This window comes from Colletotrichum truncatum (assembly GCF_014235925.2).
Source record: "Colletotrichum truncatum strain CMES1059 chromosome Unknown Contig_0003, whole genome shotgun sequence".
Taxonomy (NCBI): Eukaryota; Fungi; Ascomycota; class Sordariomycetes; order Glomerellales; family Glomerellaceae; genus Colletotrichum; species Colletotrichum truncatum.
In genome coordinates, this window is record NW_027222400.1 from 4,164,176 (window position 1) to 4,190,519 (window position 26,344).

At 49.2% G+C, this 26,344-nt stretch overlaps 9 protein-coding genes across 9 annotated transcripts; 4 read left to right on the plus strand and 5 right to left on the minus strand.

The window, feature by feature from the left end:
• Positions 1 to 1,407: 1,407 nt before the first annotated feature.
• On the minus strand, positions 1,408 to 2,407 carry CTRU02_206020 (GTP-binding nuclear protein gsp1 ran; the record flags this gene model as incomplete). Its single annotated transcript, XM_070204644.1, has 5 exons — positions 1,408 to 1,542; positions 1,596 to 1,801; positions 1,882 to 2,035; positions 2,111 to 2,203; positions 2,342 to 2,407. 5 exons carry the CDS (start codon positions 2,405 to 2,407, stop codon positions 1,408 to 1,410), a joined length of 654 nt encoding a protein of 217 aa, XP_070061748.1.
• Positions 2,408 to 3,572: 1,165 nt separating this feature from the next.
• Positions 3,573 to 4,479, minus strand: CTRU02_206021 (26S proteasome non-ATPase regulatory subunit 9; the record flags this gene model as incomplete). The annotated part of the gene is made up of 4 exons (XM_070204645.1): positions 3,573 to 3,698; positions 3,768 to 4,105; positions 4,130 to 4,235; positions 4,306 to 4,479. The coding sequence occupies 4 exons, from the start codon at positions 4,477 to 4,479 to the stop codon at positions 3,573 to 3,575; spliced, it is 744 nt and encodes a 247-aa protein (XP_070061749.1).
• Positions 4,480 to 5,018: 539 nt separating this feature from the next.
• CTRU02_206022 (PWI domain mRNA processing protein) lies at positions 5,019 to 6,492 on the plus strand (the record flags this gene model as incomplete). Its single annotated transcript, XM_070204646.1, has 4 exons — positions 5,019 to 5,127; positions 5,176 to 5,270; positions 5,339 to 5,503; positions 5,560 to 6,492. 4 exons carry the CDS (start codon positions 5,019 to 5,021, stop codon positions 6,490 to 6,492), a joined length of 1,302 nt encoding a protein of 433 aa, XP_070061750.1.
• On the minus strand, positions 5,837 to 6,330 carry CTRU02_206023 (uncharacterized protein; the record flags this gene model as incomplete). Its single annotated transcript, XM_070204647.1, has 2 exons — positions 5,837 to 6,055; positions 6,286 to 6,330. The coding sequence occupies 2 exons, from the start codon at positions 6,328 to 6,330 to the stop codon at positions 5,837 to 5,839; spliced, it is 264 nt and encodes an 87-aa protein (XP_070061751.1).
• A 2,862-nt stretch (positions 6,493 to 9,354) lies between the features above and the next one.
• On the minus strand, positions 9,355 to 11,976 carry CTRU02_206024 (dynamin-related protein; the record flags this gene model as incomplete). The annotated part of the gene is made up of 4 exons (XM_036723100.1): positions 9,355 to 9,669; positions 9,726 to 11,360; positions 11,424 to 11,810; positions 11,878 to 11,976. The coding sequence occupies 4 exons, from the start codon at positions 11,974 to 11,976 to the stop codon at positions 9,355 to 9,357; spliced, it is 2,436 nt and encodes an 811-aa protein (XP_036585399.1).
• A 3,785-nt stretch (positions 11,977 to 15,761) lies between these two features.
• On the plus strand, positions 15,762 to 16,382 carry CTRU02_206025 (putative cytochrome c oxidase assembly protein cox19-like protein; the record flags this gene model as incomplete). The annotated part of the gene is made up of 4 exons (XM_036723101.1): positions 15,762 to 15,814; positions 15,922 to 15,956; positions 16,049 to 16,163; positions 16,232 to 16,382. 4 exons carry the CDS (start codon positions 15,762 to 15,764, stop codon positions 16,380 to 16,382), a joined length of 354 nt encoding a protein of 117 aa, XP_036585400.1.
• A 1,016-nt stretch (positions 16,383 to 17,398) lies between these two features.
• On the plus strand, positions 17,399 to 19,906 carry CTRU02_206026 (lim domain protein; the record flags this gene model as incomplete). The annotated part of the gene is made up of 2 exons (XM_036723102.1): positions 17,399 to 17,477; positions 17,541 to 19,906. The coding sequence occupies 2 exons, from the start codon at positions 17,399 to 17,401 to the stop codon at positions 19,904 to 19,906; spliced, it is 2,445 nt and encodes an 814-aa protein (XP_036585401.1).
• A 348-nt stretch (positions 19,907 to 20,254) lies between these two features.
• On the minus strand, positions 20,255 to 20,632 carry CTRU02_206027 (ubiquitin family protein; the record flags this gene model as incomplete). The annotated part of the gene is made up of 2 exons (XM_036723103.1): positions 20,255 to 20,317; positions 20,390 to 20,632. The coding sequence occupies 2 exons, from the start codon at positions 20,630 to 20,632 to the stop codon at positions 20,255 to 20,257; spliced, it is 306 nt and encodes a 101-aa protein (XP_036585402.1).
• A 2,423-nt stretch (positions 20,633 to 23,055) lies between these two features.
• On the plus strand, positions 23,056 to 25,908 carry CTRU02_206028 (nuclear pore complex protein nup107; the record flags this gene model as incomplete). The annotated part of the gene is made up of 4 exons (XM_036723104.1): positions 23,056 to 25,048; positions 25,103 to 25,376; positions 25,425 to 25,528; positions 25,583 to 25,908. The coding sequence occupies 4 exons, from the start codon at positions 23,056 to 23,058 to the stop codon at positions 25,906 to 25,908; spliced, it is 2,697 nt and encodes an 898-aa protein (XP_036585403.1).
• Positions 25,909 to 26,344: the final 436 nt, after the last annotated feature.

A 26,344-nucleotide genomic window follows, 5' to 3' on the forward strand; every position in this document is an offset into this window, starting at 1 on the left:
GGGTTGTTGACTACCTAACTTACACAAATTTGATGAGGCTTGACCAGTTAAGTCGCGTGCTTGTTGTCAATTAGGAAATCAAACAAAAACACTCTGCACTTGGTCACCAGGGGCTACAACTCAGGTAAATCGTCCTGCGCGCCCACCAGATATCCAAGGCAATTTAAACTGTTTTCGTTATTTGCTAATGACATTGACACGACATCTGGCTTGCTGGCGCATTTACTATTTAGGTTGCATCTCAGGCCTGGGCATTCTCTGGAAACTAGATTCACCAACCAAACCCATGTATTGTTCAGGATAATCAATGTCTTGAGAAGAGGTTATTGTTCAAATGGTTATAAATGCGGTGCATCAATTTGATATGTATACTGCACCCATCTGTCATTCACAGAGCTGGTAGTGAAATGCCCAGCAGCAGTTGTAATTGACAACGCCCGTTCAATCGTAAAGCATGCACAACTATTACCCATTTTATTTCCCGTAGGCATTTGTTTGCACTAGCCAAGGAAGTGTACTTCTAAACCCTGTCCCAATTTAACGGATCAAAAGACGCGTCGCTGCCCCTGGTCTGTGCCTGTTGCGCAGCTTGTTTTCTGCTGTTTCTCCGCTCCATCCCCAGAATGGAGACTGTCACTGTCAAAATACAAAAACGCGTTGCACTGAGTCTATGAATGTCATCTATCAATGTGGACATTGCATTATCTGGAGGATGGGAGTTTAGTCTTGTTCACCGACATATGTGTGAAGCCAACAAGCATAGTGTTAAATAATCCTTTACACATACTTGCCCTACAATGCACCCACCCAATGTGCCTGGACTCATCGGCACTTACTACGCTAGCCAAAGTCACTGACCAAAGCCATTGACCGATATCATACATTGATGGAGACATGCCACAATCTACACCTTTCAAGCCCGCACCATGGTAATCTACTCGTATCAGCAAAAAACATGACGTAGCTTGTCACTCTATACGGCCGTGTTGCACTACTAGTCATTATGGGTACGAAAATTGTCATTAACCTCCGTAATCCTCCTCAACCTTCGTACCAGGCTACCTATATGTTGCTATCTAATTACGCGCATTGCATCGCGTTATCTGCCATGGCTTGCACACAAAGTAGAGAGCGGACAGGCACATCCCTTTAGATGACCTGGTGTGGAGTGTAAGGACTAAGTGTTCATCTTGTGAGGCGTCAAACTACTCAAAGTATGCTGGCCGTCTAGCAGCAAATGTAAGGCCCTCCCCTCCTGCTCCGAGTCTACCAAATGAACCGGCCGTGCCGTCTTCTACCATAATGGCCGTGACCAGCAATTGCCGGTCTGCGCCAGAGAATTCCGGTTCACGATGCCCCATCAGCCACCCCGCCGCGGTTGGAAATTGATCCAAGCCTTGTCTATCTTTACAAGTCATCATCCGAAAGCTCACCAGGGAGGGGAATGCCTTCGGCAGCTTTCATCTCCTGGCTGTACTGCTCCAGGAGTTTCTCGTCGACCTGTACGGTGGGAGGGGCAAGAGCCGGCGCGGCAACGAATTCCTGGTGAACAGTCAATATTCTGGTCTTTAATACCGAGACTTGAGCCAGCTTACCAGAGCAGCGTTGCCAACGAGCTTGCGTGCAAGCCAGAGGAAGGGCTTCTCGAAATTGTAGTTGGACTTGGCAGAGATGTCGTAGTACTGGAGGTTCTTCTTGCGGTGGAAAGTAATAGTCTTGGCCTTGACCTTACGCTCCTTCACGTCAACCTTGTTGCCGCAAAGAACAATGGGTACGTTCTCGCAAACGCGGACGAGATCGCCTGTGGCATTTGTGAGTCATGCAAGTCGAGGAGACAAAATTTGGTTGAGGGCGGCAAATATCGCTTGGGGAGTTACGTACGGTGCCAGTTGGGGACGTTCTTGTAGGTAATACGAGACGTAACGTCGAACATGATGATACCGCACTGGCCGTTAATGTAGTATCCATCGCGGAGACCGCCGAACTTCTCCTGACCAGCGGTGTCCCAGACGTCGAATTGAATCTGGCCAAAGTTCTACACGGAACAGATTAAATTACTGAATAATCGTGAAGCGGGGGCCAAGACTGATTTTTTCATGAATGCACGTACCGTAGTGAAGCCCAGGGGGTGAACCTCCACACCAAGAGTGGCCATGTACTTCTTCTCGAATTCACCAGTCAAGTGACGCTTGACGAAGGTGGTCTGTAGTAATTCACACGGTCAGTAACGAGCAAGAATATTCATCAGGAAGCGGGACGTGAGTGGCCTCAACGAAAAAGCCATGGACCGTTGCTTCCGTGGAAGAACCAAACACAACCCAAGAAAAGGTCGAAAACTTGCCTTTCCAGTACCACCATCGCCGACAAGGACGAGCTTAAAGGTAGGTGTCCCCTGAGCGGCAGCCATAGTCGCGATCGCTCGATGAGTTCACTCGGTGCGAGATGGTATAAACAAGCGGGGCTGTTCGAAGGGTTAGTAGTCGGCGCAAACGAACATAATCGAACCGATCGAACACCGTCGAGAAGTTTTGGAAGGTAGGAAGAAACTGGTGATGACGTGGGAGCGAGAAAGGCGTACCGTAGAGAAACAGCGAAACGGGCTGTGGACGTTTGACGTGTAGAAATCGTCACCGACTGATCGACTTTGGGGGGGGTGATGTTTTTGAGGATGGCGGGGAGCTTGCAAGGAGCCGTACTTCTTAAGCGAAAAATTCAGTCAGGCAGGCCAACGGAGTCAGGTAGGCACGATTGGGCTATGCGCCTGTCACGTGCATGGCTGTCTCGTCATAGCGGGGTGCCTCTCGCCCTGCAAAAATCGCCAGCAGGAGCAGCTCAAAGTCAACAGTGCGGCGAAAGGTGGGCAAAGAAAAACCAAGTCCATCCCAGCCCACGCTAGTCTTGTTACGGAATCACAAAAAATATTCATGGTCCCCACTAGCCTGTCACTGCTTCAAAGTGACGGGCCCATCTGATGCTGGCAGTTGAGCGGGCTAGATTGTTTGTATGGACCTTTAGATGTCTATCTACACTCAATTCACTGGAAAGCAACTTGAATTTTTCGATAGTTATAGTTTGCCTGCATTCTGAACGAACTAGTTTGTTTACTCGAGCTTCAGACGCAAGCAAATCGTGATGGCTTGGACAGATACTTTGCCGCCGTCCCTTCTACACTATGTGCCTGGCAACCTGGATTTCGCAGTGCTACCTGACTAAAGCGTCTGCCTGACCAGCATGAACACTTACATTACTTCCTGTGGCTAAGTTACCCAGTGGCCATTTTGTCTCCACACACGTGACCTTTTTTATTGTTTTCCTAGTGCCTTACTTATGCTGCATTGGCCTGGTGATTCCGCCTTCTCATTAGCTACCTGTTTGTAAGCCGAAGAAGAGACTCGCTGTGCCTAACACTATGGCAGGCAGCCTACGGAGTATATGGCTGAGATGACCTCTGCCTGTCCACACTTTCTTTTTTGGCACTGCAATGACTTAGCAGTCCTCGAATGCCTCTTCTTTCGCATAGTTGTCATAAACCCAGTTTTCGCGAAATTGGCGCCCAGGGAAAAACAATTTGTTTACAAAGGAAGAATGTGACAGCCCAACAAGCCTCTGCCACCCCAATTGCGTGTCGGTGTCAAAATCAGCTGCAATTCCTGCCTTCCCCCTGAACCAGGACGCGAAACTCGCACCAATACCGGTTGCTTGCGACTTGTCAGTACCCTAGACGCCGATACCTTGTCGGATTTGGGGTTTGTTGTTCATCAACTTACACCTTCGCTTCCTTGGACGCACTCGGCTACCTTCTTAAGGCCATCATGGTTTGAATGGTTGACATACCCAAAGTTGCGAATCTCGTCTTGCGGCCTTAGGCCAGCACTTTCGGCTGGGCTGCCTGAGACAACGCTGTTAACCTGCGCAAATGGCTGCTGGAGCAGCAGTGGGGTAGTGTGCTCCAACGGCAAGCCATCGTCACTACCCGAAAATGAAGGCTGAGCCTCGTCGTTCTCTTGAAGACTAGCAAAGTGTTCATGGAGGTGTTTTTCAACTAGAGCCATCAGGTCTTTGTAATCATTACGGAGGTGAATTATGCGGGCTCTGGTGGTGCGCACTGTTGATCAAAAGGTCAATCCGTCGTTCTTCAAGTTCTCCTTTAAGTGCGGTCTACCTTGCGCGACGTCTATATCGGCCCTTGGGAATCCATCTTGAGTCGTAAGCGGGCTAGTCATATTAACCCCGTGCTACTAATGAGTCAGATAAGCCTCTGGATGGCAAGATGTCTAGGCAAGTATGTTTGGGGGTTCGAGGTACAGAATCAAGGACTGCGCCCAAAGCTCTCAGCTCAGCTTCCATATCAACTTTCTTCCTTTGAAGTTCCGTAAAAGTCAGGTGAGCGATACTGCCGTTGGTTCCCGCGTTGGTTGTGGGGCCTGAAGGCACCGTGGGAGCGTGTATGTTATTCATTCTAGATAGCATTGTCATCATGGTCAGCAAGGGCCGACAGAACTCAATTTCTGATACGAACGGCTGCTCCTCTGCTTGCTCTATAACAACCAAGATGACGGCTTGTGTGCCTTATTTCGCGTCGCGCTAAATCGTGGGGCGAGCACACTGGATAAGTCAAAATTCCCGCACGTGCTAACGGGTTGGATTGTCCACAGGTAATGAGTTGAAGTAAATCCGTATTAATGTTGGAACCACTGAGTCCAGGTAGAACTGCTGGTGCCAACCTACAGAGCATTTGGCAGGCGGTCTACAAGGGAGGAATGTGGGGGCAATGACATCGCCTCGGAGTGTCTTGAGATATGCTGACTAACGTCTGTAGATGAGATAAGATAAGTGGTGCTACCTACCTAAGGCAAAAGGCTAGTCAGAACACGGCCTCGAGCAGCTCCAGCTACAGTTCCAGTTCAAACCCAAATTCAGCTTCCAGCACTCGAAGTATCCGAACCGACATCGGTTCAAGTTGAAGATCCCCCTTTTCATTCGCTTGCCACCCTCGGCCTTGTTCATTTGTGTCCATCATGGCGACAGGTGTTGACGCAAGGCTGCTCAAGTCCACGAGGTTTCCTCCGGAATTCAGCCAGAAGGTTGACATGCAAAAGGTCAACCTCCAGGTCATGAAAAAGTCTGCTGCTCTCTATTTCCTTTTTACCATCTTCATTGTTTATTGACTCTCCTGTAGATGGATAGCAAGTAGAATATCTGATATTCTCGGCAGCGAAGACGACGTCGTCATTGAGCTTTGCTTTAATTTGATCGAGGGCTCCCGATTTGTCAGTCTTGCTTGTCGTACACAACGGCCTAAATACACAAATATATATGCGTGCTAACAATTTGACAGCCTGACATCAAGTCTCTTCAAATACAACTTACTGGCTTTTTGGACAAGGAAACTGCACCGTTTTGCAAGGAACTGTGGAAACTATGTTTGAGTGCCCAGACAAGCCCCCAAGGCGTCCCAAAAGAACTTCTTGAGGCCAAGAAATTGGAACTGATTCAGGAGAAGGTACACACATCGATTTCTTTTAAGCTGAACTCAGATGGCAACTAACATTTACGTAGATTGAGGCCGATCGTGCCGCAGACGAAGCCCGCCGCAGACGCGAAGATGCCGAAAGACGTGAACATGATATCAGCCGGCAGAGGGACCGTGATCGCAGCGACCGTGGTCGTGGTCGAGGAGACACTTGGCGCAGCCGTCGAGGGGATAGGGATTTTGACCAACGAAACAGACGTGACAGCCGATTTGGCGAAGATAAGTCAAGATCCCCGGCTTCCAGGTTTCGCGATCAACGAGAAAGGGGCTCGTTTCGTGGTTCCCAACGAGATATCTATGTTCCTAGAGATCGCCTTGCGACTGGCAGAGGTTCTGGTCGTCGCCGTGGTGGTACTCGCTCACCCTCCATAGCATCTGCGACCTCACGGTCCACTTCTCGGGGTCGCAGTGCGGAACCAGAACGCGAGTCCAGCCATGGCTCGATTTCTCCTCCACCCCGAAGACCCCGCCAAGACCATAGCTCATCTGGAAGTCGGCCTGGAAGAAATCGCTCCAGATCGCCTAGGCGAAGTGCAAATGGACATCATGACTCAAGACGCAAACGAAGCACGACATATCGTTCGTCTGGGTCACCTTCGCCTGACAGACGACCAGCTACAAAACGACGGAGGCACTTTTCATCTCGACGTCGGTCGCCGGATCCTGACAGAAGATCTCGGAGCAGGTCTGCAAGCAGCGCGTCATCCAAGAGCTCAAGATCTCGTAGCCCTAGCCCCGGACGTCAGTCGTACCGCAATCGTGAAGAAACCCATGAGCAAAGGTCGAGAAACCATCATCGAGAGCGTCGCAGTAGCAGTGCCTCCCGTTCACCAGATAAAGAGGCACGTAGCAGCGAAAAATCGCGGGAGAGCAGAAGGCGCCAACGAAGCGAATCATCCCGAGGCAAGCGTCGTAGCCTTTCACCCACTCAGTCGAGGTCCGGCTATGATTCTAAGTGAGAATTCTCAGCTCACTGCTTATATTTTCGAAGACTCGGTTTTCCATACAATATGGTTGGTCTTCGAAGCAGGTGTGGTTTACTTCGACTAGTTGGCTGACGCAGCCAATAGACAAGTCGGCGACGACTACGCTCGCCGTGAACAACACGTGCCATCTGTTATGGGAAGCGGGGATCAAAGTTGAGCCGTTGCAAAGCTTGAAAACAAGTTCTTCTTAGCAATGGTTAAGGCTAACCGTCACGAAGGTCTGTCAATCACCGACCACAGTCACCTAAAAATCAGCAAATGTGCATTAGGAGCCAAAAGGAAAGGATGGTCAAACTTCACCGCATTCAGCCTGACTTGGTACGTTGATTGTATTTCTCTAGCTCTACGGGCAAGGTCGCCTACCTTGAATAATGCACCGATGCCTCCTGCTGGTCCGCACACAAATTGACATTGGCCGCTGCCGCTGCCGCTGCCGCTTAGAGTTGCATGGGGTGTCACGTTGCATTGCCTTGTTGTATGAGTATTTTGGAGGCTTCCGTTTGATGCGACGGCTGTTCAACACCGCCGATTTCCATGCTCTTTGCGCGCAGATACGAACAGTACTATATGACGCACATTGGAGCGGACTGCTTATTTGATTTACTCGCTATGAACACTCAATTTCAACCTAATGTATGGTTGTGGGAATATAGAAAACAAAGGCGTACATAAGCAACAACATTTCTTCCCCCAACAGCGAGAGGTATTATTTATGAGGCCTTGCCGATGTCCGAATTGTATTGATCACCACTTCAATGGTGTTCGTCGTCCATTTTCCAATGGGGTGGGTGACTTTGAGCGGGTAAGGGGAGACCCAGGCATACGTCAGGGTATACTGTAGACAAGGCTCGGGCGACTTAAATCAGAGGGTCAGCGCAATCTCCAACTTTCACTTGCAATTGCAACTGGAGGCAGGGCAAGGCGCACATTCAAATGCAGTCCCGCGAAAACCAGCCTGGAAAAAGATCGCCTGTTATCTGCCATAAACATTCCAGCCAAATCTGCGTGAACAACTGCCCCTTGCAACCATACGCGCTTGTTGATCTTGTTCCTTGCTTCCAGCATACTCGGGCTCAGCTGTATCAGGTAGCGCCTGAGAGAAGCTATATCGACCGGCAAACTTTAGTCACCCTTCTTGGCTTCAGAACAAAACCATCTTACCGGGTCTTTCTCCTCAAACTCCATTGTTCAAAACTACTACAGCTCGCCGCAGTTGTTTCTACAGCGGCTGTAAGAGCCGGGCAGGCACACTCTAGAGCGGCCCCTAGCCGCCTAAGCAACGATAGCGATATCCTATCGGACTGGTCACAGTTCAACCATGCGCAGAAAATGCCAGACATGCAACAATAGACAATGCGGAATAAAGCGGACTTTTTACGCCATAATAGATGAACGATAATCATCCGTCGTTCCAAGTACGGCTCATCTTAGGAGCAGTTGTAAGTTCACATGTCAATCCAGCTCATGTCCACTTGCACGAAGAGAGCAACGCCTCGTCTAGTCCTTTGCGTTGCGATGGTCTCAACTCCGAATATCTTGAAGGTCGCAATATGAGAGTGTCTAGTTCGGCCAATTACACAGATCCTGAGGGATCTGCCGGCCTTGATATACAAATGGATGAACGGCATGGCAAGCCAAATACGTAGCATAAAGCGAAAGGCGTGTTACAGACTACTCGCTCTACCAGGCCACGACTGACAGAGGTTGATGACATCAGCCCTCAATTCCGCCCTGGAATCCCATATGGCTGAGGAGCACAAAAGCCTGCACGTCCACAAAGAACCGAACTGCTAAGCTCAAAACCTAGCTGTGAAAATTGGAGAGATAAACGTAGAATCGCTCATCGCGATAGCCATTTTCAAGATACTAGCTATATTGATCACAGTTAAAAGAGACAGCGACGACCCACACCAACCTTCAAGGACTATTATCTTACTAAACGTTGTAACGCAGCGTGCCTCGGAGATTAACTGGCCTCGCCACGGTCGACCATACGGATAACAGATGAGGAGCTATGTACACATACGCAAGCGAAACGCGAACATCACCACCACGTTGTGGGCGAGCTTATGGAGTAATTCATATACAGAATGCAAAGGGAGAGTGCGTCATCAGGCGGTCAATATCTCGTGGCCGCGAGTCGTCTCCATTGTTGTACAAGGACAACCTTGAGGAGCAAGTTCCTTACTCGACAGCTCATCATGGTACAATCTATGGCCCACGGGTTGCCGGAAGAGAGTCTCCGATCTTACTACCTCCAATTCCCGTACACGAACACTCTACGATGCTTTCCGGGACGAATGGTTATTCGTCGTTTCACGAGGAGTAGGATCCTAGTTGTCCTGCTCCAGTTTCTGTCACTGACAATAAGCGTCACTTAGGCTACTAAGCACTTCTCTGCCTATGATATCTGGTAGCTTTTCACCGATGATCCTTGGAGTTTGACTAGGAGGGTTGGGAGTACTATGATAAAAGGCTAGTTCTATTTCTGTTGAAGACCTTAGGTATTGTAGTATGTAGTGTCGTCCATCAAACCCAACTAAATTTGTCGCCCTGTTGTACCCAGCTCTCGTAGATCTTGGTCAATTTGAGCCTCTTGTATTACACATGTATTCGACTATAAGATAGCAAAGGAGCCGCCTAGTGGCCCTGACGAATACGAGGCGATCGTCATCCCATCGATCCTCGAGACATGCCGGGCCCGTTCCTTGAAACGCCCCAGATCTGACCCTCACCATGAAAGTTTAGCGAATACCAAAGTAAGTAGAGTTGACAGAACTAGTGTAAACAAGGGCGCCGATTCGCCAGGGTCTATCTACTTTTTCCAACACTTATCTATAACACTTCGCCAATGATCTTAGCAGCCTCCCTGTACGTCTGAAGCAGCTTTTCACACTTCTCGCGTTCCTTCTTGACGCCGTCGTCTTCGTACAGCAGTTCCTCGAATAGAGCCTCCTTGTACAGTTCGCTAACAAGTCTGTTTTGTACAACATCCTTGCAGTGATTGACGAGCAAGTGCATAACAGCCTTGGGCACTTGGTCAGCAATAGATTCCCGAACGATATTGAAGTACGAAGAAATGAGAGCTCGAATTAGCTCCGTTTCCATAGCCTCTCGCTCTGTCATGGCCGGTTCACCGCCAGTCGCGCCCTGTGGAACAAGTAAGTAAATACACTTCGGGTTCAACTTCACGGGAGCCAACTTACGAACGGGGCACCAAAATCTACAGGTCTGGCAGGCTTGTTAAAGTCGAGCTCATCCTCACGAGCTGAAGACTGGGCAGGGGCACGCAGCGCTACCTTGTCCTCGGTTCGGCGAATGCTCTGCGAGAATGTGGGTTCAGAAGTTTGGCTCACATGGCGGGCAATGGAGGAATTGGGTGCAGGTGAGAGGCCCTGCGCGGCTCCGATGGGCGAGGCACCGTCCTTGCCGAAAAAGTAAGTCAGAAATGAGTCTCGTGCGCCACCAAGGCCCTGGCCATTAAACCTCGACGGAGAAGCTGATCGAACGCCATTCAGAGCTGCATTAAGGCCAGTAGTGCCATTTTCCCTCACGCCCGGTGACAGGCTTCGCGCTCCTTTACTTGCCTGCTTCCGAAGAGCCGTTGGGTCGGCCTTATCAGTGGCAGTAGACTCCTCTTCCTCCTCGGGTGCCTCGGTTCCGTTGGAGCCAAGCTCTTTCAGCCTCCTCTTTTCTCGTCTTTCTCTTTCTTCTTGGATGAGACGTTTCCGCTCCCTTTCCTGCTTGTTGCTGACGACATTACTCATAGCAGCAGCAGCTCCTAGGAAGTTAGGGTGGTTCGTGTTGATATATGCGCGCTGGATCGATATCAAAGACTCAACGTAGGACGAGGTGGGCCCCAAGCGTTCACGCAGGAGATCTGAAACAACTTCGATCAACTTTGCTTGCAATCTCGGAAAGCGCGACAGCTCCGTCGAACCACATGTGTGACATATCTTGATGAGTTCTTCGTAAACAAGTTCGACGCATCGATGACTCGGAATTTCGAGAAGTTTAATCTGAGGCTTCACGAGCAAGTCAAATGCCATTTCCGGTACGAACAAACTAGGACGAGGACCCGTAGAGTTTCGGATTGCAGTGCGGATATCCAAAGCCGACAGGTTGGAGGTTGGATCAATGGATTCTAGGGAACTGCCGAAAACCGAGTTGAAGATGTAGTAGATACGTGCACCACCGCATAGCTCCTTGGTAGAAATCTCGGTCGAGGTACCGTCGATAGAAGAGATAAATGATGTAGCGAAGCGTGTCATCTGCTGTAAAATCAGGGATCCACGGTGCTCTTTTCCACTAAAATGCATGTCCCCATAGCTGGCCAGCTCCTGTTGGGTTTGCCCCATAAGAGTGTTGAGACGTGCCTTGATATCAGGCATGCGCTCCCGAATATGAGCCATGAGTGTTGTGTTTAGCGTTTTCGCCAAGTACTGAGTCCCGCATCGGCTGGCAATGTTGCGATAGGCCGGATGATGCCTGAAAAACTCTGACTCAGCTTTAAGAGCTTCTTCCATGGGCTTGTTGCCCTGAATATCTTGCTGCGAGCGGTTCACAACACCAATGAAGCCCAGCTTGAGCGGATAGACCCTGCCTGACAGGATATCTAGTGCGTTTGTACCATGGTCCATGAGATCAACCTTGGTAAGCACACCGATCGTTCTCCTTCCCAAGGGGTCAACATGGCGGGCAAGCTTCAGGGCCTCCGAGTTAACAATATCAACATTGGCTGGAGAAACAGCGAGAATGATACTGTTAGGCTTAGCGATGTACTCGGAGATTAGATTGCGCGTCTGTTTTTCGATATCTGTGGGCTGGTCGCCGATTGGGACCTTTTCACAAGCGTTAGCATCATGGAAAGAGACAAAGATGGATGAGGGTAGCGAGGAACGAACCTTTGTGAGCCCCGGAAGATCGACCAGAGTCAGATTGAGGACATGTGGAGAGTAGATTTTTAGGTTAATGGGTTGTCTGTTAATGCCCTTGTTGTTGCCCGCCACACGAGACGTTTCGTTCTCTATTTCGCGCTTCACGTCTGAAAAGTCGTTAAAGCGTCGGTTTGGGATATGATGGAACTCCGCCCATTCGGATCGTCGAGCAACGTCAGGAGACCTATATGGATCTTGCAGAGGGTCGGCGGCATTTTCGTCTTCGGGGACATTGATCAGCTGCAAGATCAGGGGCCGTCTAGTGACAATGCCACTTCCACGAGGCAGAAAGTCACGGCCAACAATATTTTCAAGTACGGAGGATTTTCCGGCCGACTGGGAGCCGACAACCACCTGTTACAGAGAAGTCAGTTGCTGGATGTTTGCAGACCGCCCGCGCTTGAGGAATGAGAAGACAAACAATCTGTGGAAGATCAAGCGAATCACTGCCAATAGTATTGAAGACTAGGTCTTGCAACTTGTTGACAGTAGTGAGTAGGTCGTCTCCTAGGGACGCCATAGTGACGGGTCAGATTGTTAAAAATGTTCGCGAGGCGTGATTTGGGTTGATGATGTGTTCAAGGTGAATGTCGAGTACTGGACACAGATGTTGGCTGGTGAATAATCGAAAGCGAAGCTGTTCTGGTCCAAACTGACTGCAGGCTGGACTGAAGCAGGGAAGGCAAAGCACCGCACCGCAACGCAACGCAACGCAAGAAAATGCAATGAAAAACAAGCCAACGGAGGGAGCAAGCGCGGGCTGGTTGATGAGTAAATTGAATGTCTCCAAGCTGCTGCAGATACTGGAAAGGAGGCACGAGGAAGGAGCGAGACCCTTTGGAGTGGATGGATCGGAGGGCGTTGGATCGATATTGCGATGTCGATGCTTCGCACGTCGTCCAATTTCAAGAATTCATGCGCGATCCACAGGTCGCCTGCTTAGAGAAAGTTGGGGCAAGGGACGTAATGGTGGTATTCCGTCGAAGCCTCGGGCTGCAGAGGCCCTTGCTTGCTGGTTGCACAGGTACGTATCCAGCTCTCGGACAGTGAAAGCTCCTACCAGGTGGGCTCCCAATAGGTTCACGGGTACCCGTGCGTGTAAAATTTCACGGGTACCCGTGGAAATGACTAAGCAACTCTGATATGGGGCTCATGAGCCAATGAGAGGCACGGCCTGCATCAAACTTATCCGGAAAGTTTACGACTTTACTACGATGCACTCTTCGGGCTTACTACTAGCGTATAACGCCTCCTGCTCTGCCTTATCTTGCTCGACTCGTTTCCAGACTTCGCTTATACCTCTCTTACTGTTTTTAAAGGGGTTTTGTCTATCTTCCGTAATAATCAGCTCATCGACCCGTTTGTGTTCAGCCTTATCCTAGTCCAGATAAGCTATCATCTCCTCCTTCGTCTAATCCCTTGACCCGTGTGAGGTAGTGCAGCGTCCTTTCATCTGCTTATAGTCAAGATACTACTTATAACACTTTTTGTTATAACGTAGCGGAAGTCCTATTGCCCTTCGATACTCCTGGTTTGTTTTGACACTCCCACGAGGTTGAGCACCGTACCAGGCGTTTCTTGCTATATAGTACCGTCCGTATATCGCCTGAGGTGAATCGTATCCTAGCAGCGAAGGTGAATACGAATGCGCAAATGGTGATAATACCCGAGGTGGTGATATACTAGTCTCTACCATTATAGCAATAGTCGGTTGAACTAACTCTGGTACGTCTTGCATGGCGTTTGAAGGAGGTTCTTGTGTATCTGTCGTCGTCCTGGTAAATATCGCAGTTGATACTGTAGCTGGATCTGGAGTAGGTGTCGGTTTAGGCAATAAATGCGTGTATCGCAGAGGGCACGCCTTTGAAGTTATAGTATAGCCAACTGTATGACACCTACTGCATTTGCTTGGGGCCTGTGAAGCAACTTTAACAACTTCGAACCCGCTAGGCTCTCGTCTAGTGCTTGATTTGGGAATACTGGGATTCTCTAATTGCAACCTGGGCTCTATGCGCTGGCGAGGCTCTAGCAATAGCTGCGGCGCTCTATCACGCCTTAAATGCTAATGTGCATGGAAGTGCTCACGTAGAAGAACAAGATTCTGTTCTTGTAAAGTCTTTAATTTGTGTAAGCATGGGAGACCATATACTCGAGAAAACGTCCCCGTACAGGCTGTGGAAGGATTTGTGTCTTTCTTCGTAAGCAGCTTCCGTTGCTCTTCTACTTTGCGTAAGGCTTCATGCGATACCTAGCCAAGCACTGCGCCGTATATTGACCTTGAAAGCTCAACTAGTATCCGTATTTGCTGTTTAACTTGATTTGACTTTAGATCCGATAGCTGATTTAGTAAAGCATGCTTTATTGCTTGCCAAGCTTTAAAAAGGTCTAATATGGATCGTTTCAAGTGCGATTTAAGTAGTGCATAAATACCCTCAACTTGCGAAGTAGCCATATTGCCAAAATGGGTATGCTGATCGACCTAGGCTTTCACTAGCTTCTCCTTGTATAGTTTCAACTAAACGGACGTAACATAGCCGACTTCTTCGAGATGGTCTAGAAGATAGCGTTCCTCAAACTGGGAAACGCGCTCCTCAAAAACCACCTTATATGGCAAGCTGATGATCAAATGCCAGGAGTTATAGAATTCTTCCTAGCTCTGAGTTGAAGGTTTGAGCGCTGTAGGATTGTTGACTGTCTTTGGCTTAGTAGAGTCAAAAGCTGGATTATAATGTTGAAGAACGGCCTTGTTTGCATGCCAGAGGCAAAGCAAAGATGCAGAAGAGGGGAAGATGGTTGCAATAGCGTTAATGCATGCTAAGTAGCGATCTGTAAGGATAACCGCAGGTAGGCTAGCGTTGCACTGACTATACAAGGATTTGACCTGCTCTAAAGCCTAGGTATAGTCATCTTCTGCCTTGCTGCTAAGAAATGCAAACGCAATATAGAACGACCGTTGGCAAGTATCGACGCTAACTATATCAAGAAGTGGCATACTATACTTATTAGTCTTATAGGTATAGTCTAGTAACATGATGTCTAGGTAGGCTTGGAGAAGGGCTAAGGAATCTGGATGAGCGAACAAGACAGCCGTAACTCGGCCATCTGGTGCAAACTGCATGCGACTCTAGAAGCCTTCCTTATCAAGTTGATTGGCAAGTGTATGGATCGAGGTCTGCCTTTTACGAACATCTCGTTTAGCGGCTGTAATATGATTGTAGATATCCTGCTGGGTCGCTATAGAGTCTGTCGTTTGTCGTATGTATGTTCTGATGTCCCTGGGTGCGACGCTAGCGTTTGAAAGACCGGCTACCTTGGCTTGATCCTCCTCAGATAGCTTGCGATGCGTTGGGTGAGTAGACGGATGTTAGCTTGGGGGATGATTATGAGAAGAAAAACGCTTATCGGGCCGGTGTCTCAAGCTCTATGTGCTCTTATCTAAAGATTCCTTAGCAAGGACGGAAAATTGACAACCAGTCCCCCTACTAGTAGTTTGCCTTTGCCGCGCTATTGATGTGCTTGGCGGATGACACGACCTATCGCATGAATATGTAATCGTCCGTCGTCCGCTTTTCTCCTTTGTTGATCTCCCGGTAGTGAATGCGTATCCCTTTGTCGCCGCCCAGTTGTTGATTGACATAAAAAGCTCATCGCGAGATTTATGATCGCTTTCAGGGGGGAGACTGTCGTCTGGGAATGTGAGTATTGAGTCTTTGAGAGCTATTTCCATTTTTAAGAATATATGACTGAAGTGCTGGATGCAAATAACGCGTGAAAGGTGTATGACACAAGACGCGTTCATTGACGTGGGCAGGTTGCTTAGTCATTTCCACGGGTACCCGTGAAATTTTACACGCACGGGTACCCGTGAACCTATTGGGAGCCTACCAGGTGGCATTGCTTAGCTCAGCTGGGGCCCATGAGACGACGAGCTAACAATAGTGTAAAAGGCAGACTTCTGTCGGCCTCAAGATGTTCCTTGACCGAAGCAAATTGTCAGCTGAATAGGGAGGCACAGGGTCCTGTGAGAAATGTCAGCTAATTACAGGAGGAAATCATAGAGGTCTTGTATAATGTCTCGGTTTTTTAAGTTGAGATGCTACGAATTTTGCTACCAAATTTTGTTAAGTATGGGTGAAGAGGCAATGGCCGCATTGGTGTGGTGTTAATGCTGGTAGTGGTGTCGTTTCCGTAAAGCCACTACCGCTAAAACTGATGTCCTTAGAACGTGAGCCGATTTCCCTCTAACAACTCACCTCAACAGCAACCAACAATTCAAGACCACCTTTTCAGTGGCCAGAAGACACTATGAGTCAATTGGGCGGTCCCGGAGCTCGGCAAGCCAATGCCAAACCAATTCCGTGCGTGCAGACATCCACCATATCTGAGGCAGCACTCTTAAGAAAAAATAGAGTAAAAAAAAAAGAAACATGATAGACTAACATTGGTTGCCCTGGCCTCCTCCTAGTCCTCAGCGCGGGAGTTTTCCTTTGGACCACGACGGTGAGTTGAGCACTACACTACAAGAAGCTCAGTTTTGGCACCTTAACGACAGATATTGTTGCGTGTAGCCATATCCTGACACGCTATAATAGGTGAATGTAAGCACGTCATATCAAACTATCTCGAGTGCATTAAGAAAGTGCGCGGCGTCAATGACGCACAATGTCGTGACCTTGCCAAATCTTATTTGGCTTGCCGCATGGATAGGTACAGAGCCGGCTTCAATTGTCAATGGAAGAATCGCCAGTATACTGACAGTAGTTGCGACTCATCAGAAATCTCATGGCGAAAGACGATTTCAAGAATTTAGGCTTCGGCAATCAACAAGCAACGGGGAACCACAATAGTCTGATACAGGACCAGAGGCATGGCCAGGACGCTCCTGGAAAAGAAAAAGAAATGCGGCCGGGTGAGTTGAGGTGGTGAATCGCTGCTGTTAGGCCTTACATGATCAGTACACCTCGGAGACCTCAGCTGTATACATTGGCGGAACTGTATCCAATGTAACAGTCAAACTTGTACAAATAAGGATGATAAAGTCAATACAAAATGCTACGGCTGTCATAAGCTCGTGTTGAGGCAGGCTTAGTTTTCAAAATGTAAAGTAATTATCAAAACTGGACCTCTTCATGCGCAAAGTTACAACATCCTAGAATTTCATGCATCCTTGCCATCAGAATAAATGGCAACATTGCTGCTGCATTGTTTTGTTGTTATCACGATTATTGTTATTACTTTAGCGCGAACAGTTGTCAACAAAACCTTGCAGCCTCTCAGTTGGCTCTGAAGAGTCATCGCATTTTGGCCTGGCATCCTCTGTTGTCATTGATTGCTGCACCAACATTGGTCCCAGTGGTCCAAGCGGGTCACCCTGTCAGGTCCAGGGAACATTTTGTTCACTGGCGGCGTCTCATCCTGGCGTGACAAAGTTTTCTGACCGCAATACTGACCGCTTGGTAAAAGCCGCCCCTGCGTTCAGCCTACAAGTACCTGGCTTTGGGCGTCTACTGTTCCGTGGGGCTAGAAGATAGCAGCCTAGAAAGTACAAATTCGAACCTGCCCCCAAGCAAGATGGGCAGGTACGTGCTTAAGGTATTGACCAACCAATCCAGCTCAAGGTGAAGCAAGGTAGCTTCCCCACTAACAAAGGAAGCCATCGTTGCCGGGACAACCAACCAGCGCCGACCACATGGCCTAGATATAACTTCAACACTTCAATCTGACTCCTCAGTCGCTCAAGACGCTATCGTCTTCTCCTCACGTACCCGCTTTCGCCAATCATAGACGTAGCCAGCATCACTATATTAATACCAAGCTCTCCCACGGAAGTCATCACTGCGTGCCCTTGCCCCTCGTTGCCTTCATCAATCGCCGAAGCAGGCTGTCTGTCTTTTGCAAGCCAGGTTGAGCGGACTCCACTCTTGCGGCAGACCGGCTCCATAATGCATCGCCGGAGGAGTATGGAGAAGTCCAGGAAAGTGACGCCGCCGTCACCGACTTACATGAGCAACGACCAATTTGGTGAGGGCCAATTCTGTTAGAGCTGTATCTCCAATCACGTTGTTAACTTGCCACCTCATCTAGCTGCTTATTTAGCCAACCTCAGAACAAACCGTGTGGCTCGCCCTGGCGGCGCGAGACCTCAACCGCCTCCATCGAGTACAAAGTCTAAACGACCGTCCTATGATCAGCAAAGTACCTCCGAATCCCTGGCTCGATCCGAAAGCCCGACGACCCTGAGTTCAAACTCTGCCGTCAATCCTGCACGACCGAATCCTCTTTCCTCCAACACTGTCAACGCCAGCTCCTCTTCTCGCTACTCCATGTCGAGTGCCTCAGGACGTGACTATTACCCTCCTCGCTCTACAGCACCCTTGAAGCCTTCAGAAGTTGTGCCCACTGCTACCTACATCGAGCGAGGGCAGAGGTGGATGGAGAAGGAAGAAGCTGTCTCACTTCGCCAAGCTATGGATGACATGCGTATCAATATTGATAAAGACTCCGTCTCTCAAGATTACTCCGTTATACCCACGAATGAGTCTGCCAACCCTCAAGACGAAGATACCCGCATATACAATGCTGCTCTTAACGAAGCCTCCGAACTTGTTTGGCAGCACCAAAATGGAGTGGTCCCAGATCCTCATGCACCATACCGATACAGACCTCATTTGAGGAAAAATAGCTATGCTCATGCGCGCACAGCAAGCGTAGGTAAATATGGAGAAGAAATCAGGCCTTCGGGTCTCGCACGAGACACGCCGCGGTCGTTTTCTGGCAGTTCCACTGATGGCGAGGCACAATCGCGCATGAGCCGCCCATCATTGGCTTTGTCGCAGGACAGTTTTGGCAAAGAAGAAAATAGCCTCGAATGCCCTTCTTTGGACTCTGCAATGTCGGGCCCCTCCAGCACCATGGGGTCCAACTCTGGCGTCACATCCTCTGGTCGCCGGCGTAGCAGCATGAAGCGCAACATCAGTGGGGAGGTCCAGAAGCCATTCTCTGGTGACCAAATTTGGGAAGAGCCAGAGGGGGCGACTCGTGGAAAGGCTGCCATGACGAAGTTGGAGACAATGCCTGATCTTCCCCTAGTTGATAAGCCGAAGAACCCCCAAAATCAAGTCCGCTTCGCTACTGGGCCACCCGCAGACCGGGTGGCGCCTTGGAAACCCAGATCCAAGGTCGAAATTCATCGCAATCCTCCGTCACAATCGCGCAATCCCCAGTACACGACAAATGTCCCTGTTACGAAGACCACGACCAACGAAACAGTACAGAAGAAAAACGGGATGGAGATTCGGAGCGATGATATCAGGGGGGCTACAAGTATGAAGCTGAAAGACCGCAGCCCGAAGTTGCCCACGCCTACGGCCGTCAGTGATCGACCTGGTCGGCCGATTGTAAGCTTCGACTCGAACTGGAAAGCTCCGGACGAGAAAACTGATTCTAGGCCAGGATCGGCTTTCAGTAACCCCAGCCCAGGAACCCCGAACCAAAAGAAGCAGCCGATGGAGATTCCTACTATTGTGGTGGCACCGGAGGATCCCCCGGCGGACGAGACTCGCCGGGTCTCACCCATGCCGTCGATAATGATCGCAGATGCGGATGAAGCACATGGAAACAATCCAAGCATACCTGTCATAGCCACACCTGATGATACTACTTCAGGGTCTACGCGACGGCCTCTTCCCGACCCGAAAACAGCATCCTCCCGGAGCCGACTACATCAGCGTCCAGAACGACATTGGTCACCAGCCCCTGGGGCTAGCTATAGGTCTACAACACTTTGTCATGAGTGCGGATTCCCTATCGAAGGCAGATTCGTTTCTCTAGCCGGACTGTCTGAGCGCTTCCATCCACAGTGCTTCAGCTGCTTTGCTTGTGGCACCGGCCTTGAGGCTTTGGAAATCAGTCCTGAGCCAGAAGCTCATCGCCAGAGTCGCCTAGATAGAATTAGGCGTCGAGCGAACGCAGAGAGGTTGGAGGAGAGATTTGGTGAAACCATGGCTGAGGACGGTGACGAGCGGTTACGATTCTACTGTCACCTTGATTGGCATGAGCTCTTTGCACCAAGATGCAAACACTGCAAGACCCCTATCATCGGCGAACACATTGTCGCCCTTGGTGAGCATTGGCATTATGGCCACTTTTTCTGCGCTGAGTGTGGCGATCCCTTCGAGAAAAGCATGACACATATTGAAAAGGATGGCTACGCCTGGTGCATAAAGTGCCAAACAAAACGAACTGAGCGAAGGGCACCCAAATGCAAAAAGTGCAGATGTGCTGTTATTGGGCAGTACATCAGAGCATTAGGAGGTGAATGGCATGAAGAGTGCTTCCGTTGTGCTTCATGCAAGGGAGGATTTGATGATGGCCAGATTTTTCCAAAGGAAGATGGAGACAAAACGGTCGTGCTCTGCACGCGCTGCCGCATAATAGAACTCAAGGCATAACGAGTCAATGAAATGGTTTTTGGGGTCTAGAGGTATGAATTTATATCATTGAGGATTTGATGGTGTGTAAGCAATCAAGCGTTGTTTTGATACTGAAGAAGAAGGCTTTGCTTTCACGAGTTATGGAGGGTCAAGTGCGTGGCGTTTGCTTTAGGACTTTGGAACGAAACATGGAAATGAAAGGAATTGGTGAAGGTCATAATCATCATAGACTGTCTTAATGCGGATATTTCGCGCGTGCGAAACCGTCCATCCATGTACTCAAATCGCAAAATGGGCTTGGCCTTTTCGCAAAGAAACTCGCGGCACCTTCTCGATATGCCATGTCATCTCTCTAGCTCCGCAAAATTAAGAGGAACCGCCAACCTGCTCTTGGTGCACTTCGAGAGTATCACCATCTGCCATTTCAAGCTATTGGGACGCGAAAGTCAGGATCGTGGGACGACTGGAAAGCAACAGCAATGCGATAGGTTACGTCCTTACCGTGTCGGGGGTATCCGTAGGCTGAACACGCTGGCCCTCGAAAAGAAAACGGACAGAGCTGATAGCTTTGCCTTGCCGCTCACAGAAAGCTGTCATAAGTTTCTCAAGCTTTGTGGACCGTTTGATCTTAAAGAAGACCTCGTTGTTGTTATCGGTGACTTTGATGTTGAGGTGCTCGACAGCCGGGGGGGGAGCGTCCTGGCCGCCAGCGGACGGGCTGCCGTTCTCATGTTCGCCGGACATAGCGGAGCTATTGCACATAGCGGCAAGAACAGTTAGCAAGGTAAGTCAGATTGGTGGCACGAGGATGGGGAAGCACGATGTGTAACATACGTCGTGATGCGCAAAGATGGTAATGTATAAAGAAGATAGGCGTTGTGAAGAGCGGTGTCAAGCTGTTGCTAGAGTAATGCGAGGGTAAAAAAAATGCCGCTCTGGTGCTAAATGGGCACGTGGTGGGAGTTTTTTTTTGGGGGGGGGTTGGCGCGGGGTGAAGATTGCAAATGGAGGCAAGGTGCCTTTAGCTATCGCAGAGACCGTGGATGGGAATGGTGAAGGTCAGAAAGCACATCTCACTCTAATGGAAGGACCAAAGGCGAAGGTGGGACGGCGTGTCTCTGATTGGGTAAATTCGGAAGGGTCCCCAGAGTTGTGTACGTAGTAAGGCTGCGACTTCCCCCTGCTACTATCCTCAGCGCCGATGCTTGCCTGCCTGCCCGCCTTGATACTACTGCCATATGTACTTCACTCTCTCTCTCTCTCTCTTTCTCTCTCTAGCTCCAGGGCAGAAGTTTTTTTAACCCCTGCCTCACGAATTCCGTCCTCATCTGGTATAAAGCGCCGTATCGATGAAATGTTGTAACTTTGATGAACCAATTCCTTAGTTAGGTAAATAGGTGCTGTTTGTCTGTTGTGGCAATGGTGAGCAGTATGTATTAGGTAAGCAATCTGATAGCTTCCGATGCCTTGCTTGGGAGGTAGAGAAGTACCTACGGATAATTTTGACGTAACCGCCTCTCATCCGACACATAAATATTCACGATTAAGAACATCCACTGATTTTCGACAACATTTGTTCTCGAAAAGGAAAACTGATATTATATCACAGTATTATTAATTTATTAATTAAGTAATCACTTGGGTTCAGCAGGAAGCCGACACCATGGTCAGCATTCTTGTCCTCATGTTGCCCTGGTTTTCTTGCTGATAGAATATTACGAAGGGCTTAAAGGAAGACTTGAAAGCCAAGCCTCCATGCCACCCTCGCGCGGTGAGTTCTCAAATGGCCCAGCCAAGGGCGACATGGTGTAGATGGACAAAGCTAATATTTTGTCCTTGCGGATAAAGTGTGCTATTCAGGGTGAGGTTTCCGCAGTCAATCCAAAGTAGTAGCCTTCTGCGCGCTTGTCGGCAGAAACTAACAGGACTCGTAGACTGTTTGGCCAAGAACGGGTATAACGAGGACAAGTGCCAACCAACCATACTGGCGCTGTATGAGTGCTGCGAGGCATTTTACCGATTAAAGGGCGATGATGGGACATCTGCCAGCTGCCCAAAACCACAGCTGCTGCAACTGAAGCTCAAGAGGCTGAGAGAATAATCACAAACGTGAGATATTTGTGGCATATTAAATCCAGTCAAAAGCAAAAACCCGCCGGCTTCAAGAACATGAGGTGGACAAATACGTTCAAATGCAATACATGTACCACTCTTCCGCATAAAGACGTCAACCCGAACAAGAAATATCTGGCAACATTCAGAAAGATGGTAAATTCTTCTAGGCATTCATTAGCACGCAAGAGACCCCGTAGGATCTGAACAAGTATTGAATGTCTTGTTCCGAGACTCTAATATGAAGGCCTTGACATTGATGAGAAGAAGGAGAAAGAGAAGAGAAAAAATTCGAACAACGGGGCGTAGAAAAAGGAACCTGGGAGCGGGTCTCGACAGTGCGTCAACAATCTTCCGTTTCCCTTTTTGGTGCTAAGACCGCATGCACTACAGTGCATATCACAGTAAGCAGAGTTGGTGCCTCTCACATTCGAAGTTGACCAGAACGTGCACGGGCCAGTAAGAACTAGCTGTAATCCGCCCTTGGGTGGTAGGTTCACAAGCTTCTGTTTTGGTGATCTGAGGCAGCTTTTGCTTGGGCTACGCACAGTACAGCATTTCCTCCTCTTTTATCACTCGACAGATCTTGGGCGGACAGCCCTCCTAAGTAGAGATATCTTATCCTGGAAAAACGCCACAGGCTACAGCTTGCGCCTTCGCCATTGGGTAGCCGACCACAATAGCTTGGTCGCTCTTCACCAAATTTTCCAGATCGCAAGGACACGGCCAAACGCTTTCGGCCTTTCGACACTACTAGACCGAAGCCTTTCAATCAACACAGTCCACTATCAATCATTCACCAGGTTTGTCTGAGTGTTCCTTCCTCTTTAGGTTCCACTGAAGTGTGGATACAAGTTTTGCTAATTAGAGATCGTACAGAATCGTCCCTCAACATCATTTTAACTTGAATCCAATGCGCCGCATGATCCAGGGACGATACTTCGAGACATTGTCCTAATAATTAACGAAATCTGCTACTACATTCACGTCCAGCTCTCACGAAATCCACAACAGCGGATTCCAGTCTCACACCCCATTTCTTCCTCCACTTGACAATGGATGTACAAATCGGGCCTGAGTTCGAGGTTTTCGCAAATGCGCTTGACGACTGCCTCTCACCTCATGGTACAGTTGAGGATAAGCATGCGAGAATACTTGGGTTAGTCGACACGTATTATGAATATGCGGGCGAGAGGTTGGCACATCTCCGCAATCAAGTTCGACAGGGCTTGGTTGGCGACACTGAGATGGACTTAGACGACGATGAAGACTCCGAACCGGCACCGAGTTCAGAAGAGATACGAGGATGGGAGCAAGAGAGGCAAACATGGGACCTTATCCGTCGCTTGATTCCGCTGAGATATCGCCTGCAATCCACAGCCAGGGAGCAGCCTTCTTCCAACAACTTCAACGCTAGCCAACAAGGCGACGATCTTTGGCGTGTTTTCCTGGAAAAGGATGAATTGGCTGTAGAAAGAAAGACAGTTTTAGAATGGCTACAACAAGGTGCGAGGACCGGGCCCGATATTGACGACCTGGTGCGGGAACTTCAGCAGAACGCCGACCGAGGCGACATTATCGCACATGGATGGATACACACCAGATCCGCCATCAAGCTAAAAAAGGGAGTTATAGGGTCGGCCCGTCCATTGGACGTGCAATTCCCCGAAGTGGCACGTTTGCTGGTCAACTCGGACAATGCGCCCCTTGTAGCAGAGCTAGATCCAGACGCCGTTACTCGACAGGGACGAAAGCTGGAGCCGCAAGACGAGTACTTTGAGCGAGCTATATGGGTTGGTTGCTTCCAACTTCTTCGCAGAGGCAACAGCCTGGAGACTATAAGAGACTGGTGTTTGGAGAGGACAGAGGTTTGGAGAGCGGTGTCAATGTCCGCGCTGCCTCTTGCGACCGAGCCTGGTAATCCAACGCTGGTGGATGACCCGTCTGCACTCGCCCTTTGGAGACGCATGTGCTTTGCCCTCGCACGTCAAGGCGGCTCCGACGATATTGAGAGAGCTGTCTATGGCCTGCTAGCAGGAGACATCCCCAGCGTACAGAAGCTATGCAAAACTTGGGATGATTTCATGTTTATGCACTACAATGCCCTTATTCGTACCCAATTCGATACATTTGTCTTGGGTCGGTGTTCTTCGGAAGCAGCCGCCTCCCTTCGCTCTTCGTTTCCTGCGTTCGACGCTGTTCAATTCCATGGTGATCCGATGACACTGGAGCAACGTTTAATCAAATCATTGGAAACCAATCCGCACACGCGCAAAGAAGCAATTGACCCTGTCAAGACCCTTCAAGCCGCCATTATTGCGTGGGATCTTGAGCGACATTTCTACGAACAAGGCGTTGCTGTCACCCAAAAGGCCAACACCACAGAGCCTTCTGTGCTCATGCCTGACGATTGCTGTCGCAATATAAACGTGGCGCAGGAGAAATTTGCCGATATGCATACGCCTGATCGTTTGCGTCTGGCCGTACATGCGCTTATCATCTTTTCTGCCTTAGACCGGCTCGGAATGTCATCAAGTTCGGCTACGCTAAGCACAGAGTATGATCGTCGCGAATTGCAGGAAAATGTGATCACAGTCTACATCAGCTTGCTTCGGTTGGCAGGCTATGAAGAATTGATTCCCTTATATTGCTCTAGGCTCCTTGGTCCTCGGGCTTTCCAAGTCCTGAGCACCAACATACTACCAATCACAGATCGTGAATCTCGTCTCGTTCAGCTCAGCCTCATCCGCAAGGCTGGGTTGGATGTACTAAAGTTTGTCAAAATGCAACCCCAGCTTATATTCAAGAGTTTGGAAGATGAGATGACGGAGGACTACCTGGCCAACAAACAACTCCAGATCATGGAAAGTGGCCCAGGATCTTTAAAGTACGGACGTTCTATTAAGACAGACTTCTTCGGAGAAGACCCGGAATTCATTGACCCCTCCGATGATCGTCTCATTCGGTCAGTCGAATGGCTCCTGCTTGTTCACGAGGCGTGGCCTGATGTCTTCGCTGTTGGTGTCTCTGTTTATAAATACTTTCTCAGTAAGTTCTCGCGAAGGACACGTTAATGTGCCCGAATATGCTAACCTGAACCAGAACACATGCATTTGAATGCTGCCAGAAGCCTTGCGAGTCGTGTACCATTCAGTGCCATTATGCGACAGAGAGTCGATTTTCCTGACCAGGAGGAGAATGACTTGTGGCTTGAAGACATGGAATTCTGGGCCAGCCAGATTGAGCCTGCGGATGCAACACAACTTTTGCCCAGTCGGCTTGCTTCTGAGGCACGAACGCTGCGCGAACTCGAGTGCCTAGTTAAGGCGTTGGACACGATGGAAACCATTGCGTCGTTAGCAGAGCTTTCGAGAGAGTAAGTCAACTTGCCCTAGTGTCGCTACTTGATACTAACAGTGTTTAGGGACCCATCTGTCAAGAGAGACTTTTGGACCAAAGTTGGCAATGAAGTGAAATCCGCTAAAGATTACGTGCGACCGCTACTCAAAAACTGGCTGCTGGGCCAAGGTACGCTACTGAGCGGCTTAGGCTTTTAGGTTGATGCTAATCAGTGTATGACAGATGATCCAGAACTGGCAGTTCTACGGGACACATATTTGCCTGAAACTCTCCTCGCATACATCAGCGTCTTGCATTTTGCTGGTACTACTTTGACAAGGGACAACTTTCTGGAATGTATGGAGTTAGCGGCTACCATTGCTGAAAAGGGCTCCGACCTTGCAGTGTGTTTCATAAAAGCCAACAGGATGAAAGAGTTGGTTGAAGCCTTCGCTGCTTGCAGCAAAGCATTGGCTATTGCCTCGGGCGAAAAGAAGGTAGCTGGTTCAAGCAACAAGAAGCTGCGCGAAGTGGGCTGGTCTCGAGATATCTGGTCTGTCAAGCCTTAACAGAGGGGTGCCGAAATTCCAGAGGAGAGGTTCAAATCTCGTCCAGAAACTGTATAATGTCTAAAGGGAAAAAAGGAAAGGAAACGGTCGCTTGACAAGCGGGGCATCTGGACTAAGGAACAAGTCTCTGGAAGCAGTGTGGAATTTTAGGGATTAATGTACGAAATAACCTACCATAAAGTAGAGACACAGCGCGGTGTATGTTGTATCTACCTTGTTTGCTGACTTATATTGGTTACGTGGGGCCGTTGGTCCAGGGCGGTTTGCATGACCACTGTTTAATCTTCCCCGCACAAACCTTATCAGGCTGGGACATTGGATGTACTAGTACCGAATCGCATACCCCAAACGCTGACGTCTACTGATTCGAATCCATAGACGCGATTTATTGTCAGCACATCGAACAATATCATCGCTTCATATACCCGTTGCCATT